The sequence below is a fragment of the Oculina patagonica genome, chromosome 8 (assembly GCF_052425735.1).
Source record: "Oculina patagonica isolate OP01 chromosome 8, crgOcupat, whole genome shotgun sequence".
In the NCBI taxonomy this organism is placed as follows: Eukaryota; Metazoa; Cnidaria; class Anthozoa; order Scleractinia; family Oculinidae; genus Oculina; species Oculina patagonica.
In genome coordinates this window covers 28,020,620-28,046,849 of record NC_135765.1, presented here as the reverse complement: position 1 = coordinate 28,046,849, position 26,230 = coordinate 28,020,620, and the positions used below count along the sequence as shown (strand labels likewise).

Genomic DNA, 26,230 nt, shown 5'->3' with positions numbered 1-26,230 from the left:
TCTGGATGTTTGCCGTGTTGTTGAAGCTAGTTAGATGTACTTTTTTAACTTAGCCCACCCAAGATGAATGCAATTTCTCATAAATGGCGCCAGCCAGTCTCGATAGCTGTCGAACCAGCACTTAAACACAATTTTCGTACCTGACAGATGCCAATTTTACATCTTGTCGCTACTCATTAGGGCCTCATAAATCGCAGAAACCCACAGATCACATTCAGTTTTCTACAGAGAACTGGAAGGCTTACTGCAGAAGAACGAAGAAAACAAAACGAGAAGCCCACATTGTGGTGAGTCATGTTTTAAGCTAGTTTTCAGTACAGTATAAACAGCTAAAAAATATAGTTGCTCGATTTTTCGTGCAAATTGGTTCCTAGTGAAATAAAAAAACCGTTCCTTTTCGTTTTGAAAAATACAATTTAAGACTTTAAAATGTATTTCACTCATAGAAAGGCGAACCGAAAGAGAAACTAAGTGAAATTGTCTATCTTCAAACTCAATGAAAAATATTTCATACAACGATGTTTTTCTCCTTGGATTCTGTTAGTAAATAAACAGGGCATTTTAAATTCTGTATGATGAATTATTAGATAAGATACGTGTCGAGAAGAGCGACCAGTTGTTACCGTTTTCATTTGTGATTTTATCTCTCCGGGTCCCTTGGAACTTTATTTAATTATTGATATAAACCCTAACGTTCCCAAAAAAAGCAAGAAAGTAGAATTCATGGATATTTGGTGTTTTCGTTTTTTTTGGCGTGGATTTGAAATTTTTCTTTTAAAATCTTTCCTATTGTGACAAATGCGAAATTTATATAAGGCACGTTTTTTGTGCGCATTGCCTTTACCGTGTCTCTCGGGCTAAGGACGTTCACTCGAAAATTTTCTAGTCGATAAATAATAAGTTATTTGTGTCAGAAATGCAAAAAAGGAGAAGTCACCGACTTCGTTTCGAAGGTACAGCGTCTGGAAAACTACCTTGATTTGTACCATCCTTTTTGTAAGAATTAACCCTTAATTTAAAGAGGCATTTGAAACCGTCGTACGGCAAAACGAAAAGCTCAATAAGCGGAACACGAACGTCAGTGGGACAAAAAAAATCAAATGACTTTTACCCGATAGATTTTATTATTTTTCGCAAAACGTAGATAATCGTTTACAAAAGTGATTTGTTAACAAAAAAATTGGGATCGCCTGCCATTTAAGAGAGCAAATTGCAAGCGAAATCAGTTAACCGAACGGCTGCCCACCCTATGTGTTTAGAAAGTTTCCTCAGCGCGCGCGCTTGATGCATGACGTGGCGTTGTGACGATTTGCGCAAGAGGCAGGGTTGCGCAGAAACTCCAATCTCGCCATAGTTGCTCATGCACGTACAACAACTACTCGTTAGACTTGAAATAAAGAGCGAAGTTAACGATAAGTTTATATGATTATTTGGACGCGTATTTGGCAGCCAGTACGTGTGAGCTCGACAAATATCTATGCAATAACAGCTTAAGTTCTTGACGGGAAGGCGAAAACCGGTTTGGCGCAAGATGGTTTATACCAAAACAATTGGGTTTTTCTTCCTCTCGAAGTCACCCATTATAACGAAATCAAAATTTTCCGAAAATCCCATAAAGAACAGAATTACTTAACTTAATGATCCCAGAAACAAAGACCACCATGACATAGTACCAGCTGAAAATTCGTGGCAGATAGAAATTATTGTTGGTTAGAACTCGGCTTCTTTAGCTAAGCAATATTGATTGGCTTTCGTTTCATCATTTGTAATATCACATGTGTAACATGTATAATAAAACCTAGGACGGAAAGATATGACAAAAAGAATATCATGTCGATAGTAGAAGACGGGATCGTAGAACAACCGGCCAAGAAGTTCTATATTTGTCTTTCTTTGCTGTATGTAACACGTGGCGTCACAAGAGTGCCCGCCATAAAAAAAGAAATGTGCACTTTGATTCCTTTCTGAGGCTGTATAAAACATGTTTTTTGACCAAAATTTCTTGAAAATCGACCGCTTTACCCATAGAGAAATCAAGCACTGAAGTAATTTTTAGGGGTAAATCACGGCCAAAGTCAGAATTTTCAAAACTCGTAAAGACAGGTTGATGCTATTTTTAAATTATGCAAAAACGTCACAATTTCCATTAAGAACCAATTTAAACTTTTAATATTTTATGGGCCCATTACAGGATCTCGTTGCCAAGCTACGTGGTTGCCACGCAAGTGCAATTTTATTTCGGGTTTTTTCGCATTTATGTGTTTCAGCTTAGCGGCTAAATTTTACGTAAGTTTAGTTCTTTTACGGTTAGAATTATTTTCTAATCAGAGAAATTTGTTCTGCAGTAAATAAAAATCAAAGCGTCTATGAGCCACTAAACTCGGAAAATGCATTATGAAACAAGAATCGAAAACAACAAACTGACAAATAAAGATTTGCTAAAACAAATGATGTTAAACTTTCCACACTTCAGTTCGCTTCACTTATTTCGATTGTCATCTAGCTGCTCATCGAGAGCAGGCCGAAAGGCCAAGTGATAGAGTTCCCATTGGTTGCAAATTGTTTTCTTTCTTGAAGGTTAGGCAAAATAATAATATCATCAGAAAAATTAAGTTTTGGTCTATTTCAAGGAAACTGACATTAATACAATATTTCGGCTGGTAATTAAGCATGTTACTATCATGCACCGTATTTATTCGGCTATAAGCCGATCCCAGCTATAAGCCGAGGCCCTAAACTTTTAGTTTTTAGAACCAGTTAGTTTATAAACTCTGACAAAAAATAAACCCAAAACACTGGGCTATAAGCCGAGACCCAATTTTTCCTTTAAACTATAAACAATCCACGCGCAGCGAATCAAAATAAGTTCTCATATTTAAAGCATGTGTTCGCTTGTCTGAATTAAACTTAATTGAAGTATTCATGTTCAAAGCGTGTGTTCGCTTGTCTGAATTAAACTTAATCGAAGTATTCGTGTTCTCAGCGTGTGTTCGCTTGTCTGAATTAAACTTAATTGAAGTACAGTTGAACCCGCTATTTCGAACAGTCAGGGGAAACAAAAAACAGTTCAAAATAGCCGATAGTTAATGACTGAAAGGCAAATCCAAGGGAAATGGGCTCAGTTGCTCGAAATAGAGGGAAATTCAAAATAACCGAGTTTGAATTAGCGGGGTTCAACTGTATTCATGTTCAAAGCGTGTGTTCGCTTGTGTGAATGAAACTCAATCAAAGTTTTCATGTTCAAAGCGGGTGTTTGCTTGTCTGAATAAAACTTAATCGAAGTAGTCATGTTCAAAGCGTGTGTTCGCTTGTGTGAATGAAACTCAATCAAAGTTTTCATGTTCAAAGCGGGTGTTTGCTTGTCTGAATAAAACTTAATCGAAGTAGTCATGTTCAAAGCGTGTGTTCGCTTGTGTGAACGAAACTCAATCAAAGTTTTCATGTTCAAAGCGGGTGTTTGCTTGTCTGAATAAAACTTAATCGAAGTAGTCATGTTCAAAGCGTGTGTTCGCTTCTTTGAATGAAACTTGTCGGCACTCCAGCTTCAAACGAGATGATCATGGCACCATATTCTACTTTCTCAACGGTGGAAGCCTTCCTTCGCTCTTCAGCTTTAAAGCTAACTCTTTTTTAACTCTTTTGAACGTACTTGCAAATAAAAAAAACTCTTTTCGGCAGTTGTATTCATTCATTCATTTATTTATTTTATTATTTAATTAATTTTATTCATTTATTTTCTCGAAGATATTATCAATCTTGCTGCTTTAAATTCGAGGTGAAATAAAGGTTATTGTATTGTATTGTGTTGTATTGTACTTAAAAAGATCTTTCATTTACTCGTGTGATTAACGCGGAGTCAAAACCGGTTATACGCGATGGATAAAACTGGGACTGTGTTTTTTCAGATTCTGCATTTGGTTGCTAAGTTACTAAGTGGTGCCCGCTTCACTGCGCATGTGTGAACTAAAAACTGAATTTTAAAGGTCAAATGAACAGAAATTTCGATTTTTTTATTTTTTGCCCATGTGTTTATTAAGAGCCAAATAAACATATCCCGAAGTTTCAAAGTAATCGGACATTGCATCGCAGAGATATTGCAAGTTGAAAAATGCTTTTTTAGGCCTTCATAATCGTGGAGTGCTCGGAAAAGTTTCTCGGAAATAAAAACTTGTGACGTCATAATTGGTGTTTTTGAAGACGACCGCAGATCGATTCCGCAGACCACACGTTAGAATTTAAATAAGGCGAGGTCCAGCCATAAAGAAAAAATCCGCCATCTTTTAATACGCGCGCGCTAAACATGCGTGAAGTTATGCCCAGTAGGGAGGCGCAATGCAATACTGGGGAATGTCCATAAAGTAGTTTTTGAAAGTTTCCCAATGGGATCAACGGAAATTCTATCAAATTTCTATTTTGATAACTGGAAGAAAGACAGTTACTAAATATATCATTTGTATTTTTATAGCATTTTATTAACCGCACTTTTTGTTATCAATTTTCAAAGATCGCAGTACTGCGTTTCGAAAACTCACAACTCAGACTTTTTAAAACCTCTGACCCGAAATACCATCTGCAAGGAGAATTAATATTTTGACTTTAGGACTAAAAGGACAATTCATTTTCTTCACAGAAACAAAAGTACGATTACAGTAAAGATGCGTGTTGCATTGGCCTTCATCTTGCTCATTTCCATCGCAATGGCGTTTGTTCAAAAAAAGAAGGAGCGTCCTAAATATGAAGATGAACCGGGTCCAACAGGCCCACGCGATGAAAATGGACCATTTGTAAACGATGGAAATAAAGAAGAGAATAAGGTAATGGACCGGGTTTTTATAACTGTCGAGATAGTCATGTGTTTACTAAGCTTTCCAATTGGTTTAAAGCCCCGTGCGTTGTGCTTTAACCAATCACACTAAACATGCTCTTCGTTCAACCAATCAGGGGCGAAAACAAAGTAAGTCGTGACCTGGCTTAGGCGCGTTTTCCCGCGCTTTGCACCCGTTACAGTTTTCCCGCGCTTGGCACCCGTGATATGTTTTTACTTCGTGTTCTGATTGGTTCGCTGTGTCAGTTGTGCTTGTTGTGATTGGCCAGTGGTAATTACTTTCCGTCTTGTTTAACGACAGTCCTCATAAACCAGCTTTAACGATAAAACGAATACCTTCTTCGTGTAAGGCGGGTAGAAATTTGACTAATCGACGAGTAATATAATTAATATTATGGTTGAGAATTTTAGACGGATTAGATATGGCTTATGATGAATTGACCTTCACACGGAACTCCGTACGCACGACTGAAATAAGAATCATCACTATCTGTGACCATTCTTATCTTTTAGGCTAAAATCTTCACTCCACACATATTAATAAAATAGCATAAAGAATTTAAATATAGTTCAAAGCATTCATTTTTTGCCGGAGTAGGTCAGTGTGGCAGACAGGTTACTAATCTCCTTCATAAACTTCTGCATAATCGTTTCTGTGATCTTTTACCATTTCCAATTAGGTCGAAAGCCTCAAACGACTCTATCATTCTTATTGCTGCTCGAATCCTGATCCTCCATGCCATGAACCGCCTGATTATTGCTTCTAAAGTAAGTAAATTATCCTTGGTAAGCAAAACATTGTCATCGATGTGGTGTCCTCAAGGTTTCTATTACACCAAATTTTTCACATACAAAAATAGCAATACTTCGTTTGACTTGTACCAGCGAAAGCTCCAGAAACGTGTTGTCTCTGGACAATTGCTGGTTTTCACTGTCACGTAATCAAAAAGTAAATTCGAAACCATTCAACTACAGAAGCTATGAATTTCGAATATTATAGAAGATAAATAAATAATGAATTTCTCCAAGTCTCAGGTCTGTGCGGTGTACCGTTCGTGAGTTATTTGCCGAAACTTTCCACGCAAATTTATAAAGCTCAGTATGGAGACGCCATATTTGTTTCCTTCCGAATGACACAAATATGGCCGCCATGAAGTCAGAGAAACCATCTGGAACTCAAGTTTGCTATAATAGCGACTACTTTTGGCTCATGAGCTAGTATACTTTCACATAAACAGCACATATTATATTTGGAATGTTTAATCTGCTGAAAATGGAAAGGAAAGGCCTTTTTTCAAACAAAACAGCTTTGTCACGGCACTCAGCTCAATGTCACATTCGGCGGGGAACTCAGATATTAAAAATACTCTGTTTTAAAAACGAAGGACGCTACCGAGCTGAAAATTTGCAGAAAGATATATTTTTCGTTCATCTTACAACGCAAATTTAGCAGGCCTAGTGAGTTTTGATTACAAAATTTTATGACGTAACATGAAAACCAAGAAATACACGTAAGCAGTGCCATGCCTTTCGGTTTGTCAACAGTCATCCCAGCCGGATCTTGAGCAGTGACATACCACCTGGATGGGTTGTTTGTGCATCACAGGTTAACCACCCTCACCTCACCTCAAACCCCACCCCCTCCCCACACCCATACTTGCCCTGAGCTCTGTCTTCAAGATGCCCAGAAACTGGGAAATATCATTGCAAGAGCTAATTGTCTATCCCATAAACACGACAAAAGATTCCTGGGTAGAGCTTGAAGCTCGCTTTCAAAGTCTCTGTAAAGCCCTGCCAAACGGTAAGGCAAGTGGACGCAAGTAGTCGCAAGTTGACCTTGTGTACGGACTTGCGTTGGGTGGCCAAACGGACTCGCAAGTTTAGTCACAAGTGCAAGCAAGTTGTTAAAAAAGCCATTTCAATGCTACTGCGCGCGCTGCAATTCAGTACTTGAAGAAAAACTTGCGTTGACGAAACGGTGAAAAACTTGCGTTGACTAGCGTGCAAATTTAATCCCAACTAAAGTGAATGCAATTCATCGCAAATCAACGAGTCCTGGGCAAGCGGTGTCGAAGTGGACGCAAATTGATAACTTCAGTTGCATCTTCTTGCGTTTCCGTTTGTCCATGTCTTAAAACAACCTACATGTACCTAGTGCCACACACTTTCCAGGAAATTGTTGTCCCTAAGGTTTCCTTATTAAATTACGGGATGGATAGAAATCCAACCGATGCCTGAGTATTGTTTATATTTGTATCGTTTTGCAGAAGTAAAGGCAAGATTCTCCTGAGGTTACAGAGGCTTGGACAGATGTTGAACTGGGCAGCAGGCATTAATTAATTCAAACTTAGTGTTTCTGTAATTGATAAAAGCTAAACTGTAAAATGAGTTTAAATAAACGCTGCGAGTAACATTAAAAAGTTTTGTTTGTTTGCTTTTCTTTGCCGTCGAATAATTTGAATTTAAACAGTTAGAGGAGACCAGTCTGGGCGCGGCTAAAGCTTCGTTTGACCTCTAAAAGATAACATTTTGTGCTTTAAAAAGCAGACAGACAAACTCAAATGACGATCACGACATTCATCAAATGCTCTGATTCATCTAAACTACCGATGTAATTTGACAGCGTTTTTCTATCTATTTTGTTACATACAATCCTAAAAGATACCTTGATGAATAAAAACATTGGCGTTTCGTCCTGAACATCCGAAGTCGTCGGACTTAAAAAACAAAACAATTTAACCCCCTCCACCCCTAAAAAAAAAGAGGCAACGAGTACCCCCGCGCGTTTCAGATGAGAGTCCAGAGGGTGGTATCTTAAATTTCTGAAGGCTTATAAAAATTCCAGTAACGACATAGATCAGTGCTACTCTTTTTTCCTAAATCGGAGCTTTGTTTATTTCTTCTATCCGTATTCTAAAACGTTTTTGGATGAAGAGTTTCACACAAGAAACCGCTTGATCTGTTTGTTGCCAGATCTTTAAGAATTGCACGCACTAAATAAATTGAAAGGCTGGAACTACGCCAAAGGGCGAAATACTATTTATTGGCCTTATTCTAACAAATAGAGCTTGTTTCTCTCCAGTATATTGTGACATCGAAAGAATAAAATAAGAAAAAAAGTTTAGTGGGAGGTGCTGCGATCAAATGGTTGGTACGCTGGACTTTGAATCGAAAGGTCCAGGGTAGAGCCTTGGTCGGGGACATTGCGTTGTGTTCTTGGGAAAGGCATTTTACTCTCTCTTGGTTTTGGTTTTACTTCTGATTGGCTGAGAAAGTGGCGCGAGGGTTTTAAACCAATCACAAAGCGTGGTAATGCAAAACCAATTCAAACGCGAATTACTTTCGACACTCAAGTGAAAACCGCTCTATCACTAGTCTAATAATTAATGAAGAGAACGCAGCCAGGTTACATTCGTATCACAGTAGATCTGAGTTGTACAACGTGGCTCCGAGGGTCCAACCCAAACTAAACTCTTCCAATTTTTTGGCCTACAAGCATCGTTTTATCAACAGATAAATCGTAACCCTTTGAAAGAAGCTCCGAAACGTAATTGCTCTCTAAACAAATATTTTTGGCTTAGGAGTTACTGCTAACATCAGCGTACTTTTTGGCACAAAAGTTTTTCGAGATCCACCTGAAAGTTTTGACAGTTTTCCCTCATTACCACTGACTACCCCTGAGTCTCCGAGGATGGGTTTCTACCTAAACCTAAAAGAAAACTTATAAAAAATTATACATATTCCATTGCACTAGACAATATACCCGAGATAAATGTTTATTTTTTTTGCCACAAGTACAAGTGAAAGAATATTTCAAGATAGGAAATGGATGCATTAGTTTATGTTTCCTGTCTTTTACAACAATTAAAATATTTTCAACCTCCACATATCCCTTTGCATTAGGAAAGAGAAATAAACGCATTGTCTCCAAAAATTAAGCGAGAACATAACCCAACTGATAAACATAAAACTATGAGTTAAATTGGATGTGTATTTTTCACCAGTTTACGATTGATGCACTGTTTAAGACATTTATTATTGCTACTCTTCCGTTTTGACAGCAGACGTAATAAAAAACAGCATCCAAAACAGTCTAGCTATATAATCTTTTACAGAAACACTAAGTGTGAATTAATTAACGCCTGCTGCCCAGTTCAACATCTGTTCAAGCCTCTGTAACCCCAGGAGAATCTTGCCTTTACTTCTGCAAAACAATACAAATATAAACAATACTTAGGCTTCAGTTAGATTTCTATCCATCCCGTAATTTAATAATGAAACTTTCGGGACAACAATTAACTGGGGAGTGTGTGGCACTGTGCCCTGGTTAGTAGGTTGTTTTACAGAGACTTTGAAATTGAGCTTCAAGCTCTACCCAGGGACCTTATGTCATGTTTATGGGATAGACAATTAGCTCTTGCAGTGATATTTTCCAATTGCTGGGCAACTTGAGACAGAGCCCAGGGGAAGTATAGGGGTGGGGAGGGGTTGAGATTTTAGGTGAGGTGAGGTGAGGGTGGGTAGCCCGTGATGCACAAATATCCCATCCAGATGGTAAAGCACTGCTCAAGATCCGGTTGGGATGACTGTTGAATGATAGCAAGTGATTTTCCAAAACTGATCAGAAGACAAACCGAAAAGGCATGGCGCTTACAATGCGTAATTCACTTTCTCGTTTTTGTTTGCTCTTGATGGAAGACTGGAAATAGGCGAAACGAACAAATTGTACAGAATTTTTCAGACTGTTCGAACCAACTGTGACGAAAGGACTGCCTCAAAACGTACCCTAATGTACAACCGAAGCTCCTGGAAAACTGTTGTTCCACTTGCTCTACAACCGAAATTTTTGTGATGTATGGTAAGAAATATCGCTCTTTAGTATATACCACACAAGTGAATAGTGATTTTCGCGCGCGCTGATTGGTTAACTCGGAGGTGATTAGCAAAGTACTATTCACCTCCAAGCAGCTAAAGAGAAAAAAACTGCCTTCGCGCGTCGCTTTCTTTACCGAAAGTGATGTTTTGGTCCCCTAAACAACAATTCACCTCAGTGTCGGTGAATGTGGTGGATATTTACCGAGCCGCTTCGCTGCATGCTCGGTAAATATCCACCACTATTCAGTATTCCACTGTATTGCTATTTTTTGTATGCGGAAAATTGGTGTAATAAAAACCTTGACGATTAAATTACATCGATGACAATGTTTTGCTTACCCAGCGGCGGAAACAATCTGTAGGCGTTATAAAGCATGGAGGATTAGGATTCGAGCAGCAATAACTTTGATAGAGTCGTTTCTTGAGGCTTTCGACCTAATGGAAAAAGGTAAAAGAGCAACGTTACATCGATTATGCAGAAGTTTATGAAAGAGATAAGTAACCTGTCTACCACATGGACCTACTCCGGCAACAAATGAGTACTAATAAAAGGTAAAAGGTAAGAGTAGTCACAAATAAATTTATAATGACCACCAAGGTGTTTACGGCTGCCAAGCGCGGGAAAACGCGCGTGTAAGCCAAATGGCGACTAGTTTCGCGCCATGATTGGTTGAACGAAGAGCGTGTCTATTGTGATTGGTTAATGCACATTGCACGAGTTTTGAAAACAATTAGAAAGCTTAGCAAACACATGTTTGTCTCGACAGGTGATCAAAAACCGGTCCATTACCTGTTTATCTTCTTCATTTTCATCGTTTATAAATGGTTCATATAAACCTTGTCGATCCGGTTCATCTTCATTAACAGGACGTTCCTTCTCTATTGTAAACGCCATTGCGAGGGAAATGAGCAAGATGAAGGCAAACGCAACATGCATCTTTACTGTAATTGTACCTTTGTTTCTGTAAAAAAAGAATTGACCATTTTTTGTCCTTTATTCAAAGTATTAATTCTCCTTGCAGAAAGTCATGTACTTTTCTTAAACGGGAAACGGGTTTAGCTGGCCTTTGCTGTTAGGGAGTAATTCTAAGTGAGAGTAAAGGTGGATTTACACTGACGCGTAATTTTTTACGTGCGTTTACGCGTACGTGCGTGAACAAATTTAGAGACAATGTATGAAGGACTTGCGCAAACGTATACACAAGTCGTTCATACATTGTCTCTAAATTTTTCACGCACGTAAACGCACGTAAAAATTTACGCGTCAGTGGAATTCCACCTTAAATGAATTGATCAGTGGCCGGAACGAAAAATTATTTCTTCATCTCTCTCATGTCTTCTTGTTGATGTGACACGATAATGGGCTCCTGCCGATACTACACGAAACTTTTTTCTGTCGTCATTTAGAGATACCATGCGCTACGTAAAACAGGCCTCGAAAATGCTTTTCATGTTATATCGTAGACATAAGGGTTGTCCAAACATGTGCTGTTAACTTATATTACACTTAGATTGTCATTTATTCTGACGTTCAGTCTCAATCGACACGGTTGGTGGTGGTGGTGGGAGGGGTTCAGAAGCCCACCTCTTGTAACTTTAAATCCGCTAATGCCATGGCCACCAGTGCACTAAATTAGTGATGAAGATTGGTCTATTGGAGTTGATAGTCTCGACAAATTTGAGCCGAGCTTCAAAATCTCGACGTCTTCAGATATATATATATAGTCTCAGGATCTCCAACGCACACTGAGAATCTCGGAATTGAAACGTGTCTCGAATCTCGAATTTTGAAAACTTGGAAACTTCCTCTTGGAAGTCTAGCTCGGGTTTTAACGATATGGTCTAGGATCAGTGAAGAAATTATTCAACATGACACGAGCGTGGGATATCACCGAGCTTGAAATTTACCATCTTTATTATTTGCTACACATTTGATGATTTCGACATTGCTGATCCTAGCAGTATGCAGGACGCGTGTCACATATCAACCTAGTAAATGGCCCAGCTCACAACGAGTCTCTCGTAGCTCAGTTGGTTAGAGCGCCCAACCGGTATCTGGGGGGCCATGGGTTCGATTCCCGTCGGGGACTCAGATTTTTTCTTTGTCCCATGCTCGTGTCATGTTGAATAATTTCTTCACTATTTATCACCGAGCTTGAAATTTAAATTTACCATCTTTATTATTTGCTAACAAAAAACGTATTTCACAAAATACATCAAAATACTGTTTTTTTGAGTGAACGAAACAAGTTCAGTTGATATATTTTCTTATTGACTTTTTCCATTTGGTTATTGAAAGGAAAGTTCCGTTGATGCCATCACAGCTTTTAAAAAACTACTGAAGATCCGAGGCAACATCTACCAAGTGTTCTTATCTAGAGCTGTCAGACAGTTCAAGGAAGCCCAGTCGTGCCTGACCGGAGTGAATATGGACTTTACTAGCTTTACTTACGTTTGTGTTTTTGCTGCTTCAGACCTGCGATCTTCCTATCTCTTGATACCACAAAGCAAACTGAAGGCAAGCAGCTTTACTTGTCAGATAATGTAACACCGACAATTTACAGCCAATGAGCTGCGATGAGCTTATCCGGGGTTGAATTGGAATAATGAATATTGAATTCTCAGGAAAAAATCGTCAAGGAATATCATTTAAATTCTGCGGCTTAAAATCGTCAAGGAACATCGAATATTACGGCTCACAATCGTCAAGGAATAAGGAATTTTGTGGCTTGACTTCTTGAAAAGAAATATCGAATAAAACTCAAATATCAAATTAAAACTCAAACTCAACTTTTATTTATTTTTTAACATATCAGTTTACAGATAAAATGCTTGCCCCGCTACTACTTAGAAGACTAATTGAGGCGTGGGGGGCAAGAGTTTAAATGAAAACAAGGTTTACACACGTCAAATAGTCAAGGAATAGTGAATAGTGTGGCTTAACTTCATCGTCAAGGAATGTTTAACATTACGGCTTGAAATCGTCAAGGAATAGTGAATAATGCAGCTGGAGATCGTCAAATATGAGTTATTTGACCAAGCGTGCGGTCAACATGGTTGGATATCGGGCAAGTAGTAGTTGAGGTCCATAATCAGGCAAAAATACGAGGCTGATATCCAGCAATCTTGTCTAAACAAGCTTGGTGAAAAGAGGATTTATTCTTTTGAAATAAAGAATACTTTTGTCTTACGGGACGCACCGGGCAATTCCGAGCTAGCGCTGCTAGAACGAAGAACATGTCTACTGTGATCGGTTAAAACACAAAAAGCTTAGAAACCACATGACTATCTCTACAGTCGAACGGAAACCAATCATTAAACTCATCATCTTCTTCATTTCCATCGTTTATAAATGGTTCATTTTCAACGCGTAAGCCTTCGAATATCGATTATTTTGGCTACACTGGTCAATGAACATGGAATATTGCGACCCAAAATCGTCAAGAATAATGAAACTCAACTTTATCGTCAAGGAATATATGATATCAAGTATTGTGGCTTACTGAAAATCGTCAAAGAATATCGAATACTGCAGCTTAAAATGATCATATATGGGTTATTCACCAAGCTATTTATGGACCCGGACGCCGTTGAGGTCAATAAACGCAATAAAGAAAAAAAAGAATGTCGAAGCCAACTCGACTTAGGGACTGTGCAATAATTACTTGTGTTAAGCCAGTTAAGGGGGGAGACCACGCTCATCGAATTCTTTTTTCTCGAAATCGGCCAAAGCAATCCCCATCTGTTTTAAGGTCTCCGCACACGTGGAGACATGTCGCAGGGACACGTTGCAGCAACATGTAGCAGCGACAAAATCATGTGTTGTTCACACTGAGAGGGCATGTAGCAGGGACGATTTTTGCAGCGGTTTTGTCCCTGCGACATGTTGCACGGATCAGAAAGATACCAACCCAGGCGTTCCTATCTCAACGAGGCGGGAATGCTTGTTGTTACTTTGAGGGTTAAAGTTGAAGATTTGGTATGATTTCGGTTTTTCAGTTGAAAACGCCAATGCTTTAACCCATTTAATAATAATAATAATAATAATAATAATAATAATAATAATAATAATAATAATAATAATAATAATATTTAATATTTATATTGCGCATTTTCTATAAAATAATCAAATGCGCATTACAAACATTACAATAGATAGAAAAATAAGAACATATTACAATCTTTAGAAAATTAAAAACGAAACCTACACTATTTACAATTGGCTATAAGAAAAATAATTTGCAGAAAAAACTATAAAAAATCTTAATTTAAACTAACAAAATGCCCCATTTAGACATCTTTAGGGGTTGTATGTTACCAAATAGTTTGAAACACGCCTTCATACTGCGTTGGTAGTTTATATGAATCAGAGCATTTGTTTGCCTGCTTTTAAATGTTATCTTTTACGGGTCAAATAAAGATTGTTCTCCTCTAGCGGTATCAATTCACATTCCCCGACGGCAAAGATGCCGAAAAAAAAACGAAGACAAAAAATAGGAAACAAAAAAACTTTTTAACGTTACACGCAGTGGTTTATTTAAATTCAATTTACCGTCTAGCTTATTACAAATATAAAAGTTCAAATGCGACCTAAAACTACTGTAAAAGTCGTACACTTTAAGAATCCTAGCTTTCGCCGATCCATGGCATCATCACGGATAGAAGAAAATCCCGCGTCGGCCTATACCGTCGACCTATTATAAAGTGTGTAAAAAGCGCAAGAATGCGGAAAGTGTATTATAATCTCTATAATACTTGGCTTCACACTAGAATCTAAGTTAGTTTCAAGTAAGCACTTAACTCAAGTGCATTTGAAAATCTCAAGTCGCATTTTACAAAATCTGGCTTCACACTTAATGACAAAGTGTATTACTTGAGGTACAAGCTGTCAATCATTCTCAGAATCGTGACAACGCTGCACGCCGTTTTCATTTGGCTTCTATTTCCTGTTGGTCAAGTGCGTTCTCAAGTGTGGTGTAGACCATACTTAGCGGCGTACTTCGGCTTCTTTGATCTACGAAAGTTTCCATGGTCACCAAGTAAAGTTCAAGTAAGTACGTTTTACCCCTTCACACTCAAAGTAGGTTCCAAGTGCACTTAGATTATACTTACGAGCTCTAGCGTGAAGCCAAGTAATGCTACTAAAGGACAACATCCAAAGCTTATTACTAGAATACAAAGTGTGAGTTTATTATGCCTGCTGCCTAGTTATACTCCCCGATAAATGCTTCAGTAACCGGAGCGAAATCTTGTTTCCTCTTCTGCAAAACAGTACAAGTATAAACAATAATCAGGCATCAGTTATATTTTCATCCATCCCGTTATTCAATAAGGAAACCCTCGGAATAACAATTTTTGATGGCCGGGAGCGGGCTTCAAGCTTTTGTGTCATACTTTGTAAGACTAGACAGACACTTAGCTTTTTAATTGTTGGGAAACCTGTGGAGCTGATAGAAGTTGACTGGGGTGGGGAGTACCGGGGGGGGGGGGGGGTGATGGTGGGTAGCCACAAACATCCCATCCAGGATGAACGGTACTATACTCCTAGAGTCCTTTATCACATATGTTTGCTTCAAAAAACCGGTCGAGATGACTCTTGGGATGTCATGGCGCTTACCATTTGTAATTCGGATTCTTGTGAAATGAGAAAAATACCGCATTTATTCGATTAAGCGCCGCGGCGTTTATTAAATTTTTTGTGATTTAAGTGCCGCGTTTATACGAGGGCGGCGTCTATTTAAAATAAAATTTATTTCTTGCCATCAACAACATGGCAAATGAACATTTGAATTTTTAAAAAACGGAAAAATGTTTTAGCGCATGTCTGAAAATTCATTTTCAATACCTAAAAACATTGTTACAATGAAGGAAAATATTTTTTAGGCTTTCTCAAACTTGATTTTGAATGCGGCGTTTTTTCGAGGGAGGCGTTTATTCGAATAAATACGGTAAACAAATAGTACGAATTTTGCAGACAGTTCAAACCAACCGGTAACGAAAAGAATACCTTAAAACGTAGTCCACAATTTCCAAGAGATTACGAAATTTGCTGTTCCATTTGTTTTCAACCAAAATTTCCGAGGTTTTGGTTAACTCGGTAAATAGCCCCCATCGCGTCATGCTAGGTAAGGCATCATGTTTCTAAGGCTTTTGCTAGAGCTCCTACAAGTTGAAATTATAAGCAAGGAAGAGGTACTGGGAAAGAAGTGAATGTGAATTTGACGCGAAAGAAATCTTTTAACAAAATCACATCCATCAGGGTCTGGAAGGGATCCTGATCCCACATTCCCGCTCCTTTTTTTACGAAAATCCCGCATCCCGCATTTTTTAAAATGCCTATCCCGAATCCTGTTTTTCTCCCCCACCCGCCCAAAAAATCAAACAGAAGATTAATTTCAGCAAAAGCTAGAAAATGTAAGATGTAAACTGGCGCTTTCGATTGATATTTTGAACTCACGCGTGAAAAAAACAAACTTTTCATACCTAAGTATGATGACGGCAGGACACTAAAGACGGGTACAGGAACAGTGCTCGCCCGGTTGATTCGGGTTCGCTGCTTGAACCTCCATTTGTCTCGTAACGACTTCCCGATTTCCCAACAGAAAGGTTACAAATCCCGCATCCCGTGCCTAAATTTCGGTTTATCCCACTTCCCAGAGAGCAGTCAAATCCCGAATCCCGTCAAGATATCTTGCGTTTTCCCGAATCCCGCACTGTAGTTTGGTCAAATCCCGGATCCCGAAAATACCCTTCCAAACCCTGATCCATGACAGTTTTTTTTGCTTACCTAGGATTATTTACTTCCCGTAGTTCAGGAAGCAGTCTGGAGGAGTAACAAAACAGATATGCGTGCAGCAGTAATCTTGATTTTGACCACAAGATTCGTTTCTTGAGGCTTTCCACCTAAAAAAATGGTTAAAAAGAAAGAAGTATCGATTATGCAGGAATGTGGTGATGAGTCATGAGTCAGCTAGGTCATACAGGGAACAAATTGATGAACTCCAGCAGAAAAGTGAATATATTTACCGGTAGTTTCTCTTTGAATTTATCGATGCCATTTTATGTGTAGAGCGGGGATTCAAGTCTAAAGGGTATGAATGCTCAGTGTTGAAAAAACCATGGTTTGTGAAGACTGTTGTTTTATTTTATAATTAATTCAGAATCGAAGGCGGAGTTCTTGCACCCACCAGACGTGTGAAGCTCAATTTCGTCACTGAAAACAAAACTAACTTATACTACCCCCCTTTTTCCAAAACTTTCCTTATTTTCATAACTTATACTTCACTCAATAATCAGCGTTGAACATTCACTTTTATTTCCTACTTATATTACTCGTCGATTAGTCAAATATATACCCGCCTTACACGAACTAGCTACTAGGCTTTGTTATAAAAGCTGGTTTTTGAAAATTGTCGTAAAACAAAAAAAGAACCCACCCCTAGAATTTCACAATAAAAGAGCAAACAACACAGTGAACCAATCAGAACTCGAAGCAAGTACATGCAAAGGGTGCAAAGCGCGGGAAATATGCAACGGGTACGTACCAAGCGCGGGAAAACTGTACACACTATTACAATACGTAGTTCTGCAGTTCTGTAAATGTTGTGAAGGCCGCAAACTTTGCCAGGACAGCTAGCGTCACTTTTGTCTCAGCAAGAGAGGAATACGAGGGTTTCAATGGGGTTAGCCGTTAGCCGTAAAAGAGCCAAAAATTTAGCCGTTAGGCGTAAAAATTGAACAATTTTAACCGTTAGCCGTAAAAAATGTTAACCGTAAAATTTCCAGGCACTAAAATGAAGGTCTCGAGGTCTCTTGTCAAGGCTTTTCTTGTTATGCCTTTAATGCGAAAGGCCGAAACTCTTTTTTATATTTTCACGATTCGATGATCCTAAGACCTTAAATATATTTTATACCAATGGAAATTAATTTTTCGACTTTGTTAAACAATGAAAATTAATTTTTTACACTTCTGTTAACCGTGAAGAAAAGAAATTAACCGTTAGCCGTAAAAGAGCCAAAATATTAACCGTTAACCGTAAATGCCACAACCCCATTGAGACCCTCGAATACTGACAATCAAAAGTGAGATGCTCTTTTCAATTATTTTTTAAAATAAGATTCTTTGTGGCGTCCATATTTTTAATAAGCGTCGCCCTCAAATTAGCGTTGCCCTCGAATAAGCACCGCACTTAATGGTGGATTTCCACTGACGCGTAATTTTTTACGTGCGTGAAAAAAATTAGAGACAATGTATGAACGGCCTGCGTAAACGTGCACGCAAGCCGTTCATACATTGTCTCTAATTTTTTTACGCACGTAAAAAATTACGCGTCAGTGGAAATCCACCATAAGGCGCAAAAAAAATGTAATAAGCGTCGCGGCGCTTATTCAAGTAAATACGGTATGTCTATTGTGAAGCACGTCGTACGAGTTTTTCACTCAACTGGAAAGCTTAGCGCTCTCTTACCTTGTCATCTTCTTCATTTTCATCGCCTTCCAATATTGACGGCAAATTATCTTCTTCACTTTCATCGCCTGTATATATAAATCTTTGCCGCTTATCGCGTGGTAAACCCGGAGATGTTCCATCCGGTTCATCTTCATATACAGGACGTTCCTTCTCTGTTGTAAACGCCATTACAACTGCGAGGGAAATGAGCAGAATGAAGGCGACTGCAACACGCATCTTTCTTTTTTTTTGTTTCTGTAAAAAGGAATTATTTTTTTCAGTTCCAAATTTTAAGTAGTATGGAAAGCATTATCTTTGAACATCTAAAGAAAGATATTACTTCAATTTGGAGATAGAAATCAAAATTCAAATTTTCACCCCAGCCATCAGCAACCAAAGACGCTTGTTAACAGTTTCATTGCTCTGATATAGCAATTGTTAGTAAAAGTGGACCGTGTTTTTAGGTTTCCCACGACGCAAATATAAATTTTGGCTGTTCAAAAATCTGTTAAACCCACTACTTTAATTTTTCATTACTGAAAAGGTAGAGAAATGCTTTGAAAGGTACTTCGAATCACGGCAATTATTAAAGGCACTTTGTCACGGCTTTTTGCCAAATTTAGGCACGGGAAATGGCCATCAAATTCTGTGAAATATTAAAACTGATAACCGCTTAAACCAAAAAGCAGTTAAAATTTTATGCAGCGAAACATTTAACCTATTGAATAATCAAAAATGCTCCCAAATTTTCCGTGTTTGTTTGACAAATGATTTCAAAGGGAAAAGCATTTACCAAGAGAAATGTTTGAGTAGCGCGCCAAATACTAAGAAGTTTTGAAAGTAAGTTAACTGCTGAAAACACTATGCTTTTTTCAACAGATACAAGTATTAAGAATAACATCTACCTTGCTTGAATTTCTTTTCAGGTTCTTTTAGTTCACACTTTATCTTTGCGAAGCTCTTTCTTCGTCGTCACTTCTTGTAGTAAAGAAGACAGCGAACAACTTCTTTTATAACGCTGATCATTATACTACACGCCTGACTTGTGCTGTAAACAGCTCACTCGATCGGTTTTAGCGGAAGGAAATGTACGAAAATACACTGCATGTATAAATTTCCATAGTTTTTCAATCATGTTTTCAATTCAATCGGGAATACACGGCCCCACAAGCTTCTAGCTTTAAACTCAACCGTGTCTAAATAAAGGTAATTTAGTTAGTTTATTTTTTTTATCATCAGTTTTTACTAGTTTCTTGTCATTCTGAAACGGCTTCGCACATGCACCTCCTTCAATAATTACTGACCCTTCTATAAAAATCCTTTTGTTCTCTCTCTCTGCGCGCAATATATCGACGATTGTAGCCATGTAGCAAAACACCAATGTGGAAGCGACTAAAATCGTCGATGTCATGCAGAGAGAGAATAGGGCTTTAGGAGGTTTAATAATTATTATAGACAAATTACTTCAGTTCACAGCATTATTGGGTTTAATGATGAGAACTGAAGTAATTCTCTATTTATGACAGGCTCAAACTGGTCATAACACTACATGGACTACACGCCTGACTTGCGTTGTAAACAGTTCATTCGATCGGTTTTAGCGGAAGGAAATGCTCTCACGCAAAATCGAATCAACAAAGCAATCGAAGCAATTGAACACAACTTAATGATATTTATGGCACTGCTTGTATAATTTTGTTTCCCATTCTTGTCTCCGGCATTCAGTTATATTTCTACTGCGTTCTTTTATTCCGTAATTCTATCAAAATCAGACGTTAGTTGCAACAGCTATTTATTTTGCCCTTGTCATGCCTCGTTACCTCAGCCATGAGGTTACCATTTTAATTTGTAGCCTGCGGGCGTTGGGTAAACGCATAAGCCCAAAAATTAATATGCGGCCATTGGACCGTATCTCGCAAGTTCTGCCTGTTCATCGTCCCTCGAGCTCTTTGGACCTCGTCTGGCATTTTCCGCTCGCTTTTTTTAGCATAGCTTTTCAGCTTACTAAGCGCCTAGAACAGGCTAACTGACATTTTGTGCTAAAAACTCGTAAAAATTCCACATGCAATTCAATCGATACATGTTGCATACCGTTTCGGTGAATATCTGTTTTAGGAAGACCTATATAATCGCCTGCAATTTTCGAAGTTAAGTGTGATAAAAAAACTGGAGATTTCTTTAGCTCAAACTTTCGTGACATGGGCAAAAGTAATGCCTGTTGTTTAAGGAGAGAGAAAAATATCGTTTTACGTACGAAAACAGGCCAGGTACAATTTTCGAGAAGGCAACAGTGGCTCGTAAATTCGGTTAGTAATATTTCGTTCCCTAAAATTTTCTGAAGTTTGAAAGTTCAGCTAGCGTGTCCGAAAAGATACGCTTCCCTCAGCGTTTAATAATTAGGCTTTATATCGCATAAAAGGGACACCTATTATGTAAAAGCGGTCTTCCGACACTTATAGTAAAATTGTCTCGTTTGGTGCCCCTGATTTAATGAAGTCTTTCAATAGTCAGTCATTGCTTACGGGAGGGTATCCGCTTCCTGTTACAGGAACCGGATAATAACAACATCCGAATCCTGTTTGTCCAGATTCTGTTTCCTGTTTCAGGAACCGGAAATTTGCCGACTAGTTTCCTGAGCCTTTCCTACCGTTTTCTTAGCTGTCCTAGCGCAGCAAGATACAAAACGCACGAATAATGTTAAGTTCTGTTCAATGGGGTTTACTTGTTTTGTCCACCTTCACTATATCGCCTAAATCTGGGAACAATGTAACTCTTAGGTGTAGCTTTGTAAATAACGACGACCATTCTCAGTCTTGGCACGCGACACGCGTAAGCCGAGACTGCAGAACTCTTGATTATTGATCATTATCCAAAAAAACGCAAACGCAAACGCAAAAAACGCAAACGCGAACGCGAACAGTCTACGAAGCAGCACAGAACATTAAAACTACTAAATAATCTTTGGATGTTGTCCTTCAGTAGCATGTTCAATAAAAGTGTTAAAAGTTCAACTGAGGCCTTACACTACTGCGTTAAAAAGTTTTAAAAAGTTTTAAGATCCAAGCTTTCGCCGATCTACGGCATCATCAGGGATAATAAGAAATATTCCGCGCGAGACTTATATACAGATGTAAAATAAAACGTGAGAAAAGCGAAAGAATGTGGGCGGTAAATGTAAATGCTAATTAATAAGATACAAATATGAATAAAAATGAAAATGTGGTCTAACGAGCGAGTGTCAAAGTACAAAGAGTCTCTAGATATGTTAAAATAAGTATTAGAATAACAAGTCCGCGAATTCACTGCACTCTTCTCGTGAGTTGAGGGCAGGTTTGTAGTTCCGTATATAAAAAGCTTCAAACAGTCGTAGATTTGCGGGGTCGTTTTCTAGTACAATGGTCTTGATTTCGATGCCTTTGTGGACTTTGTTTTGGCACTTTGAAATGTGCTTCTTCACGGAGGAATTGTCATTGTTCAGGTGTTCTCTTACTCGATCGTGGATAAAGCGTGTAGTGCTCCCGATGTAATATTGGTTGCAATTGTTACACGTGATTTGGTAAACAGCGTTGCGTAATAAGCACAAGTTGGTGTTGGAGACAGGGCAGTTGGCCCTCGTACATGTCCGTTCCGTTTTGCTCTGAGAGAGAGCTCGTCTAAGCGTGTATGATTTGTGCGCGACCCGTACTGGTATACCCTCTTTCCGGAAAATGTTAGTGATCTTGTAATTAAGGCGTTCGGAGACATAGGGGATTTTCAGGTAAGACCATTCTGTGTTGGTAGGTCGAGGGTCTTTTTTATGCTTCTGAGAGTGTTTAGTTTTGTTTATAGTGCTTTCAGGATACCCGTTAAGACGGAGGACGTCGTCGAACATGTTTTGATGTTTTTTGGCGGTCGTTTTTGTGGAACATTTATCGTCGATACGTTTCCGCTCATTACGAATGAAGTTGATCTTTGGTTTTTCCGGGATTGCTGATTGTTGATGAACAAATAGTGGTTTCTTTGCTGTTTTTTTTTTGTAGAATTCAAAAGAGCTTTTGCCGTCTTTGGAGATGGTGACATTGAAATCAAGTAGTGATAGAGAGAAGCCATTGGGTGTTGTTTCTGGTTTCTCAATTTCAAATTTCAATTTAGGGTGCAGATTGTTCATTGCATAGTGGAATTGGTCTGCCATTTCCTCGCCAGTTGTCTGGAGATAAATGTCGTCAACATATCTCCGGTAGGGGCTTATAGATAAGTGCGAAGAGAGGGCGATGGTTTCCAGTCGGTCCATGAACAGGATGGCCAGAATGCCTGAGATGTTGGAACCCATAGGCAGACCTTCTTTTTGGCGGTAAACTTGACCATTGAAGGAGAAGTACATGTTGTCTAGCGTGACTGTGAGAAGGTCTGATATGTCTTGTTTGGTGAGGCGGAGTATTGGGGCGTGAATTCTGTCGGTGGCGTTGGTAATGGCTTCTTGTATGGGTATTGAAGTGTACAAGGATACCACATCGAGGCTGCATGGATATGGTAGTGTTTTATTGGTGGTGAAATCGCCGACTTGGATGCACTTGATGAGCTCGAGGCTGTTTTCTAGATGCGCTGGAACGTCCTTCAGCATTGGTTTAAGGGCGTTGGCGAGCAGCCACGAGAGGCGCTGTGTTGGTCCATTGGTGTTAGATACAATGGGTCGTATTTTAATGACTGGACCAGTTTTGTGGGTTTTGATGAGGTGGTAGAACCTGGGGAGGTCAGTGTTTGTGGCGATGAAGCTCTTTCGGACAAAAGGGGGGAACTGGTTCTGTAGGCAGACGTTTTTCCAAGTAGAGTTTACTTTGTTACAAGTAGAGTTTACAATATTTCTTATTATCCCTGATGATGCCGTAGATCGGCGAAAGCTTGGATCTTAAAACTTTTTAAAACTTTTTAACGCAGTAGTGTAAGGCCTCAGTTGAACTTTTAACACTTTTATTGAACATGCTACTGAAGGACAACATCGAAAGATTATTTAAACTAGGCTTGGGCCAAGCCGAATTTGTCCTGGTTAAGACCACCTCATCAAAACCCACAAAACTGGTCCAGCCATTAAAATACGACCCATTGTATCTAACACCAATGGACCAACACAGCGCCTCTCGTGGCTGCTCGCCAACGCCCTTAAACCAATGCTGAAGGACGTTCCAGCGCATCTAGAAAACAGCCTCGAGCTCATCAAGTGCATCCAAGTCGGCGATTTCACCACCAATAAAACACTACCATATCCATGCAGCCTCGATGTGGTATCCTTGTACACTTCAATACCCATACAAGAAGCCATTACCAACGCCACCGACAGAATTCACGCCCCAATACTCCGCCTCACCAAACAAGACATATCAGACCTTCTCACAGTCACGCTAGACAACATGTACTTCTCCTTCAATGGTCAAGTTTACCGCCAAAAAGAAGGTCTGCCTATGGGTTCCAACATCTCAGGCATTCTGGCCATCCTGTTCATGGACCGACTGGAAACCATCGCCCTCTCTTCGCACTTATCTATAAGCCCCTACCGGAGATATGTTGACGACATTTATCTCCAGACAACTGGCGAGGAAATGGCAGACCAATTCCACTATGCAATGAACAATCTGCACCCTAAATTGAAATTTGAAATTGAGAAACCAGAAACAACACCCAATGGCTTCTCTCTATCACTACTTGATTTCAATGTCACCATCTCCAAAGACGGCAAAAGCTCTTTTGAATTCTACAAAAAAAAAAACAGCAAAGAAACCACTATTTGTTCATCAACAATCAGCAATCCCGGAAAAACCAAAGATCAACTTCATTCGTAATGAGCGGAAACGTATCGACGATAAATGTTCCACAAAAACGACCGCCAAAAAACATCAAAACATGTTCGACGACGTCCTCCGTCTTAACGGGTATCCTGAAAGCACTATAAACAAAACTAAACACTCTCAGAAGCATAAAAAAGACCCTCGACCTACCAACACAGAATGGTCTTACCTGAAAATCCCCTATGTCTCCGAACGCCTTAATTACAAGATCACTAACATTTTCCGGAAAGAGGGTATACCAGTACGGGTCGCGCACAAATCATACACGCTTAGACGAGCTCTCTCTCAGAGCAAAACGGAACGGACATGTACGAGGGCCAACTGCCCTGTCTCCAACACCAACTTGTGCTTATTACGCAACGCTGTTTACCAAATCACGTGTAACAATTGCAACCAATATTACATCGGGAGCACTACACGCTTTATCCACGATCGAGTAAGAGAACACCTGAACAATGACAATTCCTCCGTGAAGAAGCACATTTCAAAGTGCCAAAACAAAGTCCACAAAGGCATCGAAATCAAGACCATTGTACTAGAAAACGACCCCGCAAATCTACGACTGTTTGAAGCTTTTTATATATGGAACTACAAACCTGCCCTCAACTCACGAGAAGAGTGCAGTGAATTCGCGGACTTGTTATTCTAATACTTATTTTGACATATCTAGAGACTCTTTGTACTTTGACACTCGCTCGTTAGACCACATTTTCATTTTTATTCATATTTGTATCTTATTAATTAGCATTTACATTTACCGCCCACATTCTTTCGCTTTTCTCACGTTTTATTTTACATCTGTATATAAGTCTCGCGCGGAATATTTCTTATTATCCCTGATGATGCCGTAGATCGGCGAAAGCTTGGATCTTAAAACTTTTTAAAACTTTTTAACGCAGTAGTGTAAGGCCTCAGTTGAACTTTTAACACTTTTATTAAAACTACTAACTTCGACTGCTTTATGGAATGAGCCGTTATTATGCCAAATATTTGATTTTTTTATAAACAACTTCTGCAACTTTATTTAACGCTTAAATGGTGTTTATTTTGATTGAGTATTCGGAAATAGACCCAGTTTTTACGCACTACAGTAGCAAACTTGCCAGAACTTATGCAAATTGTCAAGATTAGAATAGTTTAAATAAAATAAATCCTATCGTTAAAAGCGTACTAATCGATAAATCGATAATCGTCAATTACTAACAACAAATCCTTTTATTGATTTTTATCGATCTCCGATATCTTTAGCCAATTTCTATCGATTTTGTCGATTAATATATCAGTTATCGATTTGGTTGATTACCTACGTGAGTTCTAAAGTGTTGTCTTTTGCGTTATCTTTCCAGAGATACTGCCAAAGTATTCGATAAAGAGAATCCGAAGGGTAAAGAAAAAATAATACTCGAGAGTTCACACTTTTCTTGGGAACGAGGTTGCGATCCAATAATTTTTGATATTGAACGGTTGCGATCCAATAATTGGAATTTCTTCCAAATTTGGTCGGCGCTAGCCGAATAGCTGGAATTAGCCGGGGATCGAAAGCCAATCAGAAACACAGAAATATTTTGAATGAATAGTAATAACTGATATTATATGCGAAAGGTACCAGGGTCGTACCAGGCACATGTTGAACTCCGTGATAGCGTCGAGTGGGGCGTGGTCAAATTTATTCTTAGTTTTTATCGAGATGATGACAAAGGATCGGTATTCGAACGACACAGAGGTCGCGTGCCGTTCAGACCGTTTGATCGAATTCATGTAAATCAAGCGACAAGCGGAAAACTTTGGACTCGGTCATGAGGAGACAAACACTGCAACGTTTTTTATTCAAATTTTCAAAAGGGTTTTGAAAGATACCAACCCAGGCGTTCCTATCTCAACGAGGCGAGAATGCTTGTTGTTACTTTGGGGGTTAAATTCGAGAAGTGCATAGAGAAGCACGAGGCGCAAGTTGAAGATTTGGTATGATTTCGGTTGTTCAGTTGAAAACGTCAATGCCGTTTAACCCATTAAGACATCTTTAGGGGTTGTATATTACGAAATAGTTTGAAACACGCCTTCATACTGCGTTGGTAGTTTATATCAATCAGAGCATTTGTTTGCCTGCTTTAAAATGTTATCTTTTACGGGTAAAATAAAGATTGTTCTCCTCTAGCGGTATCAATTCAAATTCCCCGACGGCAAAGACAAACAACAACGAAGACAAAAAATAGGAAATAAACAAATCATTTTTTTTTAACGTTACACGCAGTGGTTTATTTT

The 26,230-nt window shown here is 38.9% G+C and overlaps 3 protein-coding genes and 1 long non-coding RNA gene across 7 annotated transcripts; 2 read left to right on the top strand and 2 right to left on the bottom strand.

Annotated features, from left to right (window-relative positions):
- Positions 1-174: 174 nt before the first annotated feature.
- LOC144663999 (uncharacterized) lies at positions 175-7,245 on the top strand. The gene is made up of 4 exons (XR_013572712.1): positions 175-287; positions 4,631-4,814; positions 5,506-5,593; positions 7,093-7,245. It is a non-coding gene; the product is annotated as an uncharacterized LOC144663999 (long non-coding RNA).
- Positions 7,246-8,921: 1,676 nt separating this feature from the next.
- On the bottom strand, positions 8,922-19,333 carry LOC144663782 (uncharacterized). 4 transcript variants are annotated; one of them, XM_078524851.1, is made up of 4 exons: positions 19,055-19,333; positions 18,168-18,404; positions 10,040-10,135; positions 8,922-9,029 (listed from the first exon to the last, which is right to left on the bottom strand). In XM_078524851.1, the coding sequence occupies exons 2-4, from the start codon at positions 18,384-18,386 to the stop codon at positions 9,024-9,026; spliced, it is 321 nt and encodes a 106-aa protein (XP_078380977.1). In that variant the 5' UTR covers positions 18,387-18,404; positions 19,055-19,333; the 3' UTR covers positions 8,922-9,023. The 4 variants fall into 4 exon arrangements, with proteins under 4 accessions (XP_078380977.1, XP_078380979.1, XP_078380976.1 ...); XM_078524853.1 differs by lacking the exons at positions 18,168-18,404; positions 19,055-19,333 and adding exons at positions 10,491-10,662; positions 12,153-12,200; XM_078524850.1 differs by lacking the exons at positions 8,922-9,029; positions 10,040-10,135 and adding exons at positions 14,054-14,961; positions 16,488-16,603 and having other exon boundaries at positions 18,168-18,343; positions 19,055-19,328.
- A 2,093-nt stretch (positions 19,334-21,426) lies between these two features.
- Positions 21,427-22,749, bottom strand: LOC144664274 (uncharacterized). Its single transcript, XM_078525379.1, has one exon. It carries the CDS (start codon positions 22,747-22,749, stop codon positions 21,427-21,429), a length of 1,323 nt encoding a protein of 440 aa, XP_078381505.1.
- Positions 22,750-23,293: 544 nt separating this feature from the next.
- Positions 23,294-23,962, top strand: LOC144664273 (uncharacterized). Its single transcript, XM_078525378.1, has one exon. It carries the CDS (start codon positions 23,294-23,296, stop codon positions 23,960-23,962), a length of 669 nt encoding a protein of 222 aa, XP_078381504.1.
- The last annotated feature ends 2,268 nt before the right edge of the window (positions 23,963-26,230 follow it).